General features: G+C 46.2%; 2 protein-coding genes across 5 annotated transcripts in view; one reads left to right on the top strand and one right to left on the bottom strand.

Moving 5' to 3' along the window:
* LOC6601625 (putative fatty acyl-CoA reductase CG5065) overlaps positions 1 to 15,132 on the bottom strand; it is a 16,065-nt gene continuing 933 nt past the window's right edge. Inside the window, exons 1-11 of one of the 4 annotated variants that reach the window (XM_026986786.1) lie at positions 10,695 to 10,805; positions 3,592 to 4,495; positions 2,347 to 2,463; positions 2,163 to 2,267; positions 1,940 to 2,083; positions 1,728 to 1,862; positions 1,541 to 1,661; positions 1,124 to 1,423; positions 921 to 1,053; positions 568 to 825; positions 1 to 489 (exon numbers count right to left, since the gene is read on the bottom strand). In XM_026986786.1, the coding sequence (XP_026842587.1) occupies positions 342 to 489; positions 568 to 825; positions 921 to 1,053; positions 1,124 to 1,423; positions 1,541 to 1,661; positions 1,728 to 1,862; positions 1,940 to 2,083; positions 2,163 to 2,267; positions 2,347 to 2,463; positions 3,592 to 3,993 (1,863 nt within the window). In that variant the 5' untranslated portion in view covers positions 3,994 to 4,495; positions 10,695 to 10,805 and the 3' untranslated portion in view covers positions 1 to 341. Of the gene's footprint in view, positions 490 to 567; positions 826 to 920; positions 1,054 to 1,123; positions 1,424 to 1,540; positions 1,662 to 1,727; positions 1,863 to 1,939; positions 2,084 to 2,162; positions 2,268 to 2,346; positions 2,464 to 3,591; positions 4,496 to 5,233; positions 5,404 to 10,694; positions 10,806 to 15,132 lie in introns of those variants that run through there. The other 3 variants (XM_026986785.1, XM_026986784.1, XM_026986787.1) reach the window with 3 other exon arrangements.
* Positions 8,403 to 15,132, top strand: part of LOC6601627 (putative fatty acyl-CoA reductase CG8303) — a gene marked incomplete at its 5' end in the record, with an annotated part of 19,644 nt that continues 12,914 nt past the window's right edge. The window contains one exon of the mRNA XM_002026594.2: positions 8,403 to 8,491. Within this exon, the coding sequence (XP_002026630.2) occupies positions 8,403 to 8,491 (89 nt within the window). The remainder of the gene's footprint in view (positions 8,492 to 15,132) is intronic.

Here is a 15,132-nt window from a genome sequence, read left to right on the forward strand (position 1 = left end):
TGCTGGGTGCTTGATGATGGTACGACAAATGCCATTTTATTACCCCGATGTGTTATCATTATTAAATCTGTTCTCTTTTGTTGTTGTGACCATGTGGCTGTTGTTGTTTTTGGGCGTGTTTTTGTGTGTTTACTCCTTGTAACATATATGTATATAAAAATTATGATTATAATTATTCGCTAAAAACCTCTAAAATGTACGCCGTGTTAAAGCATTTAGAAATCGCAAAGAAGAAGACCCACGCATCCATCTCATCGCATCGCATCAGACCTCCTGGCTTTCCAGATCCATCCATATCCCAATACATATATCCAGAGTTGTGGCTCAATCGCGTCAGTTTATTACAAAAAGGGAATCAAGCGCGCCATCTTCAACGCGTTGTCCAGGAAGGCGCTCCACATGTCGTTCAGGCGCTTCGAGCGCGACATCAGGAAGCGCCAGGTGAGCAGCACGGCCACCAGTTTGGTCAGCTGATGCAGATAGTAGAGTCTGTCAAGAAACAATCGAAATCTATTTGTTAAGGGTTGCTCTTTTCGTGAGTATTCAGAGTTGTTTTTGAGAGCTCACCTGACCATACGCTTTCTGCTGTCTGGCAGCGACTCGGGCCGCTGCTTAAACAGGAACTCCCTGAAGCCGAGCACATATCGCTCGACGTACTTGTCCCAGTGTATGTGGCGCACGTCGAACACAAAGATCTCCCGATCCTTGGGGCTGAGCGTGTGCAGCAGACCGTGGACGTTGTCGTCCTTGAAGCGCCATTGGCGTGTGGCAAAGTACTCTAAGCACTCCACAGCTTTGGCAATTTTATTTTGTACGTTGACAACGCTGTGCAGCAAGCGAGAGTAGGGTAGAAAATGTATTAGTGGGTTATGTTTAGGTTTTAGAGCAAGGACTTCTGTCCGTCCGGAAGCGATACTCACAATGGCTTCTTGCCCATCAGGCGCGCCACTCCATCCACTATGTAGGCCGGTAAAAAGTGTTTGACTATACAATTCAGCGTGTTCATGGGGCGATTCATGCGCAGCTCCCCAGTTGGATACCACAGGCAGCCCTCTGTTGGTGGATTAAATAAACGAATGTTGAATTTCGTGCTTTATATTTTTTAAAAGATGACCGGACTCACCCAAGGGATGCTTGCGCACACTGCACATGGCGTACTTGACAAACTCCGACCAGATGAGGGGATTGCGCTGCCCGGTGCAGCAATTGTATATGCGTAGATCATTGGATTTATGCGTCGCTGTGCGCCAGGCGGCGGCAATCATTAGATTAATCACAATATCGACAGGTACCATATCGGCCACATAGTTCTTCTCGCACATCATCGTGCGGAACATGCCCTTGGCCAGCGCCGAGACCAGACCCGTCGGCCCATTAAAGTTGTCCACCCAGCCAGCAAATGGCTCATTCAGGCTGGCAGTCACTGTGCGCGGAGGCGGGGAGGGGGAGCAAAAAACAAATTATGTGTGGAACCATTAGCATTGACAGCAGTCTGGCTGCTGATCTCATCTCGTCTCATCTCATCTCGGGCAGCACTCACCAATCGATGGCCTCACAATGGCAACGGGCAGATTACCAGCCTCCTTAAGTAACATATGCTCCGCCAAGGCTTTTGTAAACGTGTACGTATTGGGGCGCTTGCCAATCAGACGCGGTGTAAGCTGCAAAAGCCATGGGATACAGGATAGGTTATACTTAATAAACGTATTCGATTCGGGGGAACATACCTGATCGAGTATATCCTCCGGAAGCCAATTAATTAGTGAGATGATATCATCGGGGTTGTAGGGTCTTTCATAGATAACCTCCTCCACATCGGTTCTATCGCAATTGCAATAAGCAGTGGAGACATGGATAAGGGCCTGTAACATGGAATGAATCAACCATTAACCATTAGAGGGATCTTCCTCTTTCTAGAACTCATTCGTTAAGGGCTTACGTCCAGCGACATCATGCGATGACACAGCTCGACCAAACGTTTCGTGCCCAGCATATTGATTGTGACAGACAGTTTGAGCTTCTCATCGAATTTCACAGTGGCAGCCGAATGAAAGACAATGGAAACGTTGCGACATAGTAGGTTCTGAGGGAAGAAGGTAAGAAGAACAGTTAGAGCACCATTAGATAACCATAATAATAGCCCCTACCCTACCCCCTGTTACCTGGTCTTTCTCTGAGATGCCCAACTCCTCGGATGTTATATCCCCCGAAATGGGTATGACTTTGCTTAGTTCCTTGGGCTTCTCGCGACGCAGTGATTCAAAGAGCTGAAACAAGTACAAGTACAAGTCGGGGTTAGGCGGGTTAGACAGATAGTTCTTCTTTATCGATTGGCGGTACACTTACTGGTGCATTCAGAAGTTCCGTGAGACGTGCCGACACCTCCTGGCCACGTTTCGGTCGTATCAGTAGATATATATTCCTTATGTCCGGACATGAGCGCAGCAGTTTCTCCACCAGCACCTGAAAATATTTAATTATTCATTGGATAAGTTATTAATTGTCCAATAAGCATTAACCAAATAAGCGGGCGGTCATTACGCCGCCCCCAGAAGGACGACGCACTTGACCCCCAATTCAATAATGTCTGCGTTTCGGATTGATTTTACCCTCGAACGGAGCATTGCGGTGGGAGTACTGGTGGCCTCATTGACACGCCCCAAAAACGATGTGAGAATTGTAACCACACAAAAGAACGGTGATGGGGGGAGGATTGTTTGCTTGGGGGCGTGCTTTGTTCTGTTGGGACGTTCCAGGTACTACTAGAGTGGTTCTCCCGCCTCCCCTGTCCTTCCAACACACAAAATCGATGCACGAGCCACTGCGAACATTGAGTTCAGAGTCTGAGCGGCGCCTGCTGCGATTTCATGTCATAATGACGCCAGTCAGGAACGGAACTCAAACGAGAACATGCGAGAGGAAGGGCAGAGCAAGGCACATGCATATGTTTAACAATAGTTTCTACGAAAATTGGCACAACAGCCGAAGGAATTACTAGAAGGGAGCGCGAGGAGCAGGGGCCCGCACAATTAGGAGAGCCTCGCAGATGCATGCCATACGACGATGAGTCAGGCAGCACTCGAATCTCGAGCTTTTTGGAGGGGGGGGGGGGGGGGGGGGGGGGCACCTAAGCGAATGAACACACGCGTATTGGCCATAAGTAGCCCGGGGCCAAAGTGCATCTAAAATTCAGGCTGACTGTAGCGCACCCTCCATTCCGACGCCTCGGGCCTAGCTCTTGTGTTAATCAACAATAATATTTGTGCATATTTTATGACTGAGAGCACTTCAACTTTTCAATCAAGCCGAGCCTGGGTTCAATAGTTCGATTACGAGCCAACAAATACACGCGGCGTATGCGTGATGTGAATGGAAGGGAATAGAATGGAGGCGTTTCAGGGGCCCGCAAAAGTATGCAACGGGAATGGGGGCTAAAGGGAATGCGGATCTATGTGTGTGGTTATGTGTGTGTAAGGATTTGGACAGTACTTCGTAAAGAAACAAAGAAAAACTTTACATATGGCAAGGAAAGTACCCTTGAAGATCGTTCTATTCAGAAGAAAGGCGTTCGGTTCTGGAGCCCCTACTCACCTTTCCCATAAAACCAGTGCCGCCTGTGATGAAGACGCTGCGTCCCGCAAAAAACTGTCCGACGGGCACGTAGCTGCTGTCGTCTGCGCGGTAGCGCTCGTACGACGGCGACTGCTCGCCGTTGCTGTTGGGGGGCAAGGGCAGGGCCGTCGATGCTCCCGCACCCGACAGGAGGCCAGCCATGGCTGCCGCGGGGGAGAGTCCACTGCCGCCGGAACTGGCCACAGAGGCGGCTGAGGAGGCGGCTGCATGGGTTAGTCCATTGGTGCGCGGCTGCAGCTGGTGCGAGGTCAGGCTCCCGTTGAGGAGCTTGGCATCGTGGCTCTGTGCAGGATGCAGCGACTGTTTGAGGCTGCTGTTGCAGGTGTCCGTTTCTGGTTTTTTAACGACCGCGTGTGACATGTTCGATAGCTGTTCTGTTCAGTGCTGTCCGTCTTCCGTATTGTAGTGTTATTATCCTCTTGATCCTCCGCTTAAGTTAAATTTAGGAAGCAATTTTTGTCATTTGCAGTGTGCGCTCGAGTTTCCGTTTCCTTTTTCAAATATTTGGAAGTAGCTTTGCTTTGGAAGCCTTCGTTTGGATCGTGTGCGGGGGGAAATTATGCAATTAAATCTGCGGAAAATTGTCCTGAAAATTGTCGTTCTGTCGCCTTTGAGCGCTTGTCCATTTTGTCCACACAAGTCTAGCTGCTTTCGTTTCGTCCCTTACCCAGAGGGTGGAGAGGGATTGGTATCGGATGGGATTGGATTGGATGGGGGGTTTCTTTTTACAAAACAATTCAGCAGAAGGAAGCAGAAGCTTTTGTCCTTAGGTGTGTCCTGTGTCCTGCGGGTGGGGTGTGTGGTGCGGGCAGACAAGAAGCAATCTACCAGGGCTGTCTAACTCCAGTGGTGTTCTGCAGAGCTGCAAATACACAAGAATTGTGTGAAAATTAAATTAGAAACTTGTTAGAAATTGCATAGAAATGAGAAAAAAAATAAATAGTTGGAAATTGTTGCAATCTTTGATGAAATGAACACTCAGAATACCAATTATCGTCGATTCCGATTCAATTTTCTGCACCAATTTTGAAACTACGTTGAAATCAAAATTCAATTAATCGAAGACTTCAAACAACTTTGTACATATGTTGAATTTTCTTCAAGGACCATCCCTTGTCAGGTTTTCTGCTCAATCCATTCCTTTGCACTGTTTCTTATTAAATTCCCTTCCCCTGCAATGTTTTAGGAGTAGGGTGGCCTTTATCAATCTTCTCCTCTCATCGCATTACCGCAAACTGAACAACGCAACAGCAGCCCTGCTCAAAGTGCAGGTCTATTTATCTGTCCATCTTTCCATCTATCTATCTATCTATCTATCTATCTATCTTGCTATCTATCTGTGTATCTATCAAAATGTCATTTAGTCTCGGGAACAGGTTAAATTAGTAACCGATTGAGGAGAAACCGAGCCGAGGCTGATTGGCAGCCAGAATAATCCGTGCAGAGCTATGACGTCTGCAGATGGGGGGAAATGTGGAAATAATGATTTGGCAGGCAGCCCAACGTCAGGCAAAAAGGATATTCAAATGACGTCGAAGGATAATCGTGCACATATACATATGTGGATGAGCCTGGGCACAGCCGTTGTTGTATAACTCACACACTGGTCGGTCTCTGTCGAACCGCAATCGAATTTAACGCACAATAGAACTAAATATGCAAAAGCTTCTCCATTCCCAATCGGCTTAGAAAGCGTACCAGGAGACAGAGACAGAGACCGAGAACGTAACGGAACAGTACGGAACGTATCCGACGCTATCGATGGCACTGACAGTTGGCGAATGCTCACTCTGCGGCAGGCAACACTTCATTCTATATTAAACGATTTTCACATGAGAGACGAGCCCCGCAGCGTCGAGAGTTGCGACAGCGGCTGCGACCCGCATGATCAAGTGCCACTTAAGAGAGTGTTTCACACACGTCACCGACATCTTGGGCCTAAGGTCCCACTCCCACCCATGGGCAGCCACTACTCACCCTGTGGATGCCCTACGAATGCCCCCCGACATTCAATGAGGAGACTTGTCAATTGACTGGATGGATGAACTTCCTCTTGAGAGGGTAGCGCACTACTCAGCGCAAACCAAACAAGAGATCGCAGCTCTGTGTTTCTTTGTTTCTGTGTTCCTGTGTCGCTGTCTAGAGTTGTAAAAAATCTAAATGTATCCGTCAACAAGCAATAAGGGAGGGGTTACAGGTTAAACAATACTAAACGAAATAATTTCCCCTAAAGCTAAAAGGAAATACGATTCACTTTACAGAAAACAAAAACCAACAAAATATTTCGCTAGAAAGCAAAAAAAAACCAAAAAAACAACACCAGCTATGCGAAGTCTAGACCCCCTTCCCCAGGCCAAGCCAAACAGGGAAGGGTCGAACCTTTGAACCCCGACCATGCAACCTCTTCAACCTGCCCGTGCAACAGCAGCCGCCTCGCCAATGCGGCGATCCATGTCTGGGGGAATGTAATTTTCTTGATGCCTTGCTAATTGCTAATCAAATCAATTGCTGGCCAAATATTGATCACAACGAATAACCAGGAACTACGAGTGTGTATTCGCACACATCCGTCGGATACTCGGATACTCGGATACTCGGATTCGTTGTACAACGTGTGATATTTGACGTCACACGACGAGTCCACAGACCACCCCCCCCCCTCCCCTTCCCTTCCAGAAGATGCTCTCGTCTCGAATGTTGCGTCTCTAAAACGTTTTTTATTTTATTATTTTCGGGGTTCAAAGCCAGGCCCGCGCGATTCGAATGACTTTCACTTTTTATTTTTCGAATTTTTGTAGGTTTCTTCCCTTCCGCCCCCTTTCCCACCTTTATCTAAATTCCGCAATACTTTTTTTTTGTTTCTTTCGATTTGGTTTTGTGTATTTAAATTTTTGTACATTTTTTCTGCTTTTTTGTCCAACTTTCGTTTTCAATTTTTAAGTTTGTAAAAAGAAAAAAATCTACTTCCACCTATGGAAGATGGAAGGAAATATCTTTTGGTCATTTGCATGATGGGTTTCTTTCTGACTCGGCAAAAAATTGCTTAATGATCTTTCCCTCTGTCTTTCCCTATCTCTTCCTCTCTTTCTATCTAGGAAATGTGTTAAGAAATTGGCACATTTGCTGGATCCAATTCGATCCGAGATGTTATCAAATCGTTTGGCTATATCCGCTGTTAAAGCTTGGAAAAAAGCAAACTAGTTGGGCCAGCAGCAGCAGAAGCAGCTCTATAATTAAGGTTTTAACGGACGTAGGGACAGAAGAGAGACCGAGGGGAACGGGGAACAACCAAATCAGAGCGCTCTCATCACGTAACTGTAAACTTATCAATGAAGCTTCTTCTTCTTCGTCTTCTTCAGCGGAAAGACGGGAAACTGGAGTCCACTCCGAACTCCACGACTGACTGGTTCCTCTTCATTCTAAAGTGAAATTTCTTGAAAATCAACTTTTTCTCTCTCTCTCTCTCTCTTTCGAATCTTTCTTTTCTCTCTCTCTTCCTCTCTGTGTCTTTCCAAGTGCAACGAAAATTTGCGCGCCACAGAGACCGAGAGGCAAATGAACCTACATATCGAACCATCGCTTTGGCCCCGACCACGCCTCTTCGAAGCCACTCCGCCCCTCTTTCTCTCTTGGCCCCCTCGCAACCCCTCTTCCCGCTGCCCTGCCTTTCTTGGTGGTTGGCGTGTTAACCAAACATGACGACCAAAAAATGTATCTGCGTGTGTGTGCTGTTAAACGGTAAACATTCAACGTGCCTTGACAAGGTGCTTGCACACGGAGCCAGTCGGAGTCGGAGTCGAGTCGAGTCGAGGCGGTCTTATTGCCCGTGTGTATTGTCTGACCCATTTCCTATAATCGTGTGCCGCATATCATCATCATTATTAACAACGAATTCAACCTCATCATCATTATTATCTTCGTCATCTTCGTCATCGTCATCGAATGGGACAACTGTCCCTTGGCGACCGCCTCTATCTCTCGGGTATTACCAATATTACATATACCCTATGCCTTTGCCTGTGCCTTCTCCTGAGCTGAACGTATTACAACTTTCGACCAACGGCATTGAATCTCGACTCTTTCTTGTCTCGTCCCATGGCTAAAAGACCGACCCGTCTTTAGCGGTCTTTCCTCTTTGAGTTTCCCTATGCCTCTTCTCTGGGTGGTGCCCTCTGATGGTGCTGGTCGCCAGATGTTTCCTCATTTGTAGCTTGTTGCTTTCGGATTACAAGTCTTACACTTCATACGAGTACTACCTACACCTATGCCTATATAGGTGTGCACCTACATATACCTCTACCTATATCGTATGCTTCCGCATATGCTGACTGCATAAGCGTGTGTGCATAAGAGATGTGGCGATTCTTGGGCGTGGGACAAGGGCGAGGTGGAATAAGGTGCAAGGTGTAAGGTGTTTTCTTGCTTGGTTGTCAACCTGTTTGTTTTAGCAATTTGGAAGTTCATTTCATCTTTCGTTTCGTCTCGTCCCGTTTCGTTTCGTTTCGAATCGAATTGGATACAAACGAAAGTTCAAATATGCATTTTCACTTTTCAACAATGGGAAGGTAGGCCGAGGCCGCCGAGCTGTACCCTCCTCTCTCATTATGTAAACCCCTCAGCAGAGCCATATTTACGGCGGATGCTGCATACTACAGAGGCACGGCACGGCACGGCACACAGTCGCTCGGATGGCTCTGCTCTGCTCATGGCTGCGGCTCATGCTCATAATGGGTCTGTGCCCTCTATTCTATTGAACCTTTGAGTGAGTTTGTGGCATTCAGGCATTCCACTGGCTATCCACTGCGGTGTCCATCGCCATCGCCATCCTCGACTACATATGTCTGCTCTTACAGTTATCGTAAGTTATCTATGCTTTGTGTGTAATTGAATAAATCTGTAGAGGGTTGTGGGGCAATCTGATGGATAGAACGGCGCTCCGCCCCTCTGCGCTCCTCTGCACTCTCCGCTCTCCACTGCGATCCCATAATTTGTGTCTTGATTAACAAACAAAAGCGATTTCGCAGTTTACAGCATAAAAGTTAAATTTAACTGTGTATAATGGGGGCCCCCCTCACCTGATGCCCCCTTCCCTCCCTCCGCAGTCCGTGCAGTCGGTCGTCAGTCTGTCCCCCATTTGACGTAGTCACCAGATTCAGATTAGCTACCCAATTTAAGCCCTCACTGATCGAGAGAGTGACATGAGAGTGAGAGATAGGCAGAGTGAGAGAGAGCTGCCTTTCCAAACATCTCTGGATATTAAATAATTCAGTTTTAGAATATATATTTGTTGTATTTATAGGCCTGCCTGCCACATGAGCTAAGATCTAAGACTACGGGTGTGTCTACGGGTCCAATTAAGACATTTTTCGAGCTGGGCTCCATCCTGCATGTGCGATTTGTCTAATTAAGAGTACTCTTTCTCTTGCGACTAATTTGAATAATCATCAACAATTTTGGAATCGTTGCAATTATAAGATGAAGATTTATGGTCTCAAGATAGCACTCCTCTCCTTTCCTCTTCGCAAGGTTTCTTCATTGAGATTTATGGACAACAATGTTAAAGGTCAAAGAAAGGGAATTCCTAATCAAAGACTCTTCCGAGGGGATAATCTTCATTCTTATAATCTGGCCATTTCAAATTCCAATCGAAACCCTCTCCCAAAACTTGAGTTTACGTCACAGCTTTCGGTGTGCCGCGTGTGCCCAGTGTATGTGCCCAATAAACAATCGATCAGAATGCCAAGTGGATAGCCGTCCAGTCGTTGGTTTAATGGCTCCATAACCCATTTCCAGCAGGAACATTAGCCCAATGGTCGAGTAGAAGTAGAATCCGATCTAGCTCCGATCTAGCGAAATGTACGCGAAAGTGAAAAAGAAATTTCTGTGTGTGTGCTCAGCGTTAATCAATAATCCAGGCACGTAATCAATAGACGATACACACTCGGCGGTATGTCCCCACAGCAACTGTGCACTGTCCCTCTATATGCAGTCCAAACTATAGGTATATAGTGAATATACGTGTAAGTGGATGGGGAGGGGGTTCGTACATTTTGGCTGAGCTCAGCGCTTGCTGTCGATGCACTTGCGCATGCGTCTGGCCTGTCTCTTGCGGCACCACCACAACCATCGCCACCACGACTCTGCTCCACTCCCAAAAAAATGTGGGTCAAGTCAATGTGGGTTCGCAATTATGACACATTGTACGAGACAGATATTTACCCCATAAAAGCAAAAATCGCTGTAATGATATTTGTAAATGTAAAAATTAAACAAACAATATCTCTCGCTCATTTTTTTTTCGCTTGGTTTTTGTAGGGTATGCCATAGGGGTTTTGAATCGCGTCTTCTTTCCTTTGCAGGCAGTGCATTTTTGGAAGTCTTTCGATTGGAAACTCTACTAAAACTCTATGTGTACCAACAATACCTATGTATACCTCTAAGCATTCGGACATCTTTGATTCACTGATTTGTACACATATATTTGTCGCTGTAAATAATAAAATGTTCCCCGAACTACTAGGGTATCTAATGTTCGATGCTTTAAAGATAGATTTCATTAATTTTTTTTTTGGCTTTTTTTTGCAATTCGAGTATTGTTGTATCTCTGTATCTTTGTATCCGTGTGTGGCCATGATCCATGTTTATTTATTATGCTTCGTCGTCTTCATCTGCCTTTTGGCTGGCGTTTCGTCTGTGTGCAAATTTTATTTGTAAATATGCAATGATTAATATTACAAACACCAACAACAAGCAAGCGAGGAGAAGCATTTCGAAAACATTTTCTGACAAAAACTTTCTCGCACCAACAGCGAAACGAAACAACAACCTCGGACGCAGCCCTCGCCCTCGACTAAACCCTGACTTGAGGATGGGACTTGAATGGTTGGTTGGTGCTGGCTGGACTTTAGTCCGGCGGCCCAAGTATTATTAGCTCGGTGTGTGGCAGGCAGGCAGGCAGGCAGGCGGAGGCATAACGGTTGCATAACCCGTCCCAAATATTTGCGAGACTGGGCCAGGCCCAGACCCCTACTCTATCCTACCCTACCGAAGCGTGCACTTACTTGTCGGTCAAACAGAGACGCAGACGATAGGTGGCGTTGGTGCGGCTATAAACGCTGACGAGATTCCGATTTGGATATTGATTGACTTGCTTTTGATTCCAAATCGACCGTACGTATCTAGGTCAATGACACGCGATTGCAATTCCTTCGGTTTGAGCTATTTTTCGGTTTTGATTTAGATTTATATTTTGGATTTTACCGATTCGTTTCGGGAGCACTTTTAAGGTTGTTAAACAATTTGATTGCGAGAACTAGGCACACTAATCAAATCACTTCGACTACTTTTGTTAGTGATTTTTATCAATTTGTTTTCTTTTGGTTTGACACTAGAGGCAGGGCATGGGCCGATCGTAAAGACACACGCATACACGCATATCTATACGTTTGTATGTATATTTATTTTAGTGGAATATACCTATACAGCTGACACACAAAACGGGGACTGAAATTCTGCTTAAGAAATTTCTCCAAATATTTTCACTTTTGCGAGCTGACGCTGCTGCTGTCGGCGTTGACGTTGACGTTGACGCTGGGGCTGCGTGAGTGAGCTGCTCTTCTCTTGACCGCTGCGCCTGCGCAAAGAAATCGAACGATTGCGACTGCGACCGACAGCGACACAACGACACCGACACCGAACCAAAGGAGGAGACAGAACGATTGAGAGCGAGGGCGACGAGCGACGAGCGAGTGGCGAGGGAGTGAGAGTCGTTGCAAAGGTGTTGGGAGAGCGATAGATAGAAAGAAGAGAGAGTTCTATGCTCGCTTCGCTACTTCTTCTGCTTCGAGCTGCTTTGTTGTCTTTCTTCTTTCTGTTGTTGTTGCCTTTCTCTGCTTTTTTCTGCGGACTGCGGTGGGACGCGTGCGCTACCAACGCCGGCTGAATCTGAACTAAACTTAAACGCCAAAGAAGTGAAAGACTTTATGCAGCGACAGCGACGGCAGCAGAGACGCCGGCGTGAGGTCCAACGCCAGCGCTGAAGCTGGCTTTGGCTGGGCTCGGGCTGGGGTTTTATGGTCGGACACGAAAGGCAGCCAAAGCGCACAAAAGAAAGCATCGTGGAGAGGCGGACACGTAAACGGGCTGAGATTGAGATCGGAATGGAGGCAGAGCCAGAGGCAGCGATAGCGACAGCGACCGAGACTGAGCAGCGACTGAGACAGAGGCAGCGACAGCGACATGCAACAAGCTTAATTGAAAAAGCCGCAAAGAACAGTTCGTCTGTGGAAAAACATGTCGGGAAAAAACAACGATGGAAAAGGCAGAGAAAGAAACCCCAATAGGCAGACGGCGGCCAGTGGCCACTGGCCAGGCACTGACATTGACCACCTCGCGATGACGATGACGATGACGTTGACGTTGACGCCGGCGCTGGGTTGAGCAGACGCTGACGCAGACGGAGACGTTGCCAGCACCGCAAAAGAGGTCAAAGTACACGCATGAGCTTCAACAGTATCAGGTATCGCAGCGGGTGCGTGTGTGCGTGTATCGTGCGTGTGTCGTCCGTGGCTTTGTGTGCATGCATAATCTTACACTTGTCCCACAGCTGGAGAGAGACATTGCAAACAACAACAGAAATAAGAGCGGCAGAAGAAGCAGCAGCAGCAATTGAGCCAACAAATTGATGGCCTGCCAAAAGAGCCCCAGAAAGAGATGTTGTGCCTAAAAAAAGTAATGCGAAGTGTACGGGAATGGGGCGTGGATGAGGGAAGGGCAGGTTGCCACGATAATCTAAATTGGTTCGCTTACAATCAAATGAATGTACCCATCCCTAAATGAGTGAGGTAACAAAAAATTTTCGAGTTATTTTAAGTAAATGATTATACCTAAGAAAATGCTATGCACAAATTAAGTAATTAAAGATTTCACTCGGATTTTAGCAAATCAAATCAATAATATCATTTTCCTTTGAAAGTCTAAAAACTATATGATTGATTCAGAAACCATAAACGAAAAATTGCACTTAAGATAGAAACAGATAAAATATAATTAAGTAATAGAAAACAGAAAAAGTGACAAACAACTAAAAGGAAAAATAACAACATTTTCCATTTACAATATTCATAGATATGTATGTATGTATATGTGGACGCCACAGAGTATCGTCCTTTGTATGGGCAACATTTATAAATACACTTGTAAAAGTGTAATATTACTGGAGTCTGGATACAAAATTTATTAGCTTGTTAATTCCCAACTGAAAGATCAATAAAATTTCGACGTGTATATGTAAAAGCACTCGACCCATAACTTATTGGACTTATACATATATGAATTTGCGATGGTAGCTACCGATTATCACCAAGTCGTGGCATACCACTAACTCTAAGTAAACAATGAACAATGAAGCACGTGGTAGCTAAGGGAAAACCGGTTGCAGTATATGTACATATGTACATATGTATGTACATATATGATCAAACAATGAATTTATATAATGTTTGAAAGCATCATCAGTCTGTGACACGTGATTACTCTATGGAACGTTTATTGGATGTGGTTATCGATCAATCTATCAGTTTTGAAAGGCCCTTGAAAATTATATGAAATGGAGGTATTGGATAGCTGACCGAAACCATCAGAGAAGCAAATAATAATCGACTGCTGCACTTTAGCAATTGTATTGTCCCACAAGCATAAGACGTGCACAAACATGCACATGCTCGTATCTAAGTGCAACAACAACAAGCAACAACAATTCACTTATGGGAACCAAAGAGCATGAGGCATGAGGAGTATGTACATATAATGGCACTTTCCGGACATCTGCCAAGCAAACAACCCACAGAAATTACTTTAAAAAGAATCACAAATACTGACAGGCCCCACACCCACAAAAAACACCAGCCCCCTCAAGGGCACGGCACATGACAAAAGCTCCACTTCTTCGGCTCCCCCTCTTTGTGGGTTGGTTTTGGGGTGTGGCCTGTGGATCTTGGCTAATCCCCGAACTATCTGTCTGCCACGTGCCCCAACACGAAACTTGCTAATTGACACCCGTCAATATTTGAGTTTTTAATTGATTTTGCATTCATCACGTTAGAAGAGTAGAGCCACTCGCACTGCCTCCAGCCTCCCCCGAAAAGCGGAAACTGCCGAATGGATCGAAGAGTCAGCCAAGCGTGTCGCTCTTGGCCATGTTTGTCCGGTCCATTGTGGCAGCCCTTTTTACACACAGCAGAGCCCCAATATAAATGGTTCTCTAACTTTGCGGTGGGGGGAGGGAATGAAATGGGTGGTTGGCTGTGGGGCGGTAAAACCGTTTGCCTACTTTCAGGCGGCGCACATGAATTCCAATATCAACCAGACCGGTTGTGGGAAATGTGGCTTAGAGGAGCGGGCCAGGCTTGAGCACTATCACTCACACGCTCCCGGGGGGAAATCTTTCAGCACTTTGATAACATATTTGATAAGGAGGTGGTCTAATGGATACTCTGCTTCCATGGCCATCCCTCAAAAAGTTCTTCATATTGTTTTTTAATTACACAAAGTTACGGCATTAGATGGCGCCCTGTTGACAGCAGGCCCTGTCCCCATTCTCGTTCTCGTCCTCGACTGGTAAATGGCAAACACTCATCCAACATTCACACATATCCCCAACCACCATCACCATTACCATCCGCAGTTCTCCCAGAGAGCTAGGAGGCAACAAAACGAGGAGGAAAATGACATAATGCACTTGAAATGTTATCGCCTCGATGTCGAGTGCAATCATAGCACTACACACACCCACACGCTGGCTCACACGGGGAAATCCCCCGATAAAGTATCTATAGTAACACAAATAAGTTCCAAGTTTGCCAAAGCTCCATTCATCTTGGGGCTCACTTTCAGGCTACTGCTGCCTGTCCCCGTCCCCGTTCCTGTCCCCTACCCCAGGCACACGGCGCCCTGGCCCAAATTTTCGCCATTTTCCGGGCGGGCTGCGGCTGAGGCTGCGACTGCGACTGCGGCTCGACCGACCACTACTCACTCATCATTTTTTATGCAATAGACACGAGGCGGAGAGGTCCCAAAGCTCACTTCCTTGGGTTGTTCGAGGCCGATATTTCGTATAATTTTTCACGCATTTTGGCAAACATTTTAAATCAGCAAAAATGTGATTGTATTTTATGAATTTTCGGGAAACTATGGCTGACAGATACTGGTGGAAATGTTTTTTGTGACCAACTCGCGTCGACCGCCTTGAAAATCAATTGGAAAATGCCTGATTCAGTTCTTTTTTTGCGCTTCTGCTCCCCAAGATTATTCACGCGCCTGCTCTCACCCAGAGAGAGAGAGAGAAAAAAAAGAGTAGATGGTGGAGAGTGTGCCAGAGAGACAATGCCAAAAGAGAGCAGGGTTCCTGCTCTTTGCTACTACCTTTTCTACTACCTTTTTTCTGGGATTGGCTTGGGATCTGCCGGCTTTTCGTTGCCGTGCCGCAAGGGTTGCTGGGTT

Source organism: Drosophila persimilis, unplaced genomic scaffold (assembly GCF_003286085.1).
Source record: "Drosophila persimilis strain 14011-0111.01,24,50 unplaced genomic scaffold, DperRS2 tig00000002-arrow-pilon, whole genome shotgun sequence".
In the NCBI taxonomy this organism is placed as follows: Eukaryota; Metazoa; Arthropoda; class Insecta; order Diptera; family Drosophilidae; genus Drosophila; species Drosophila persimilis.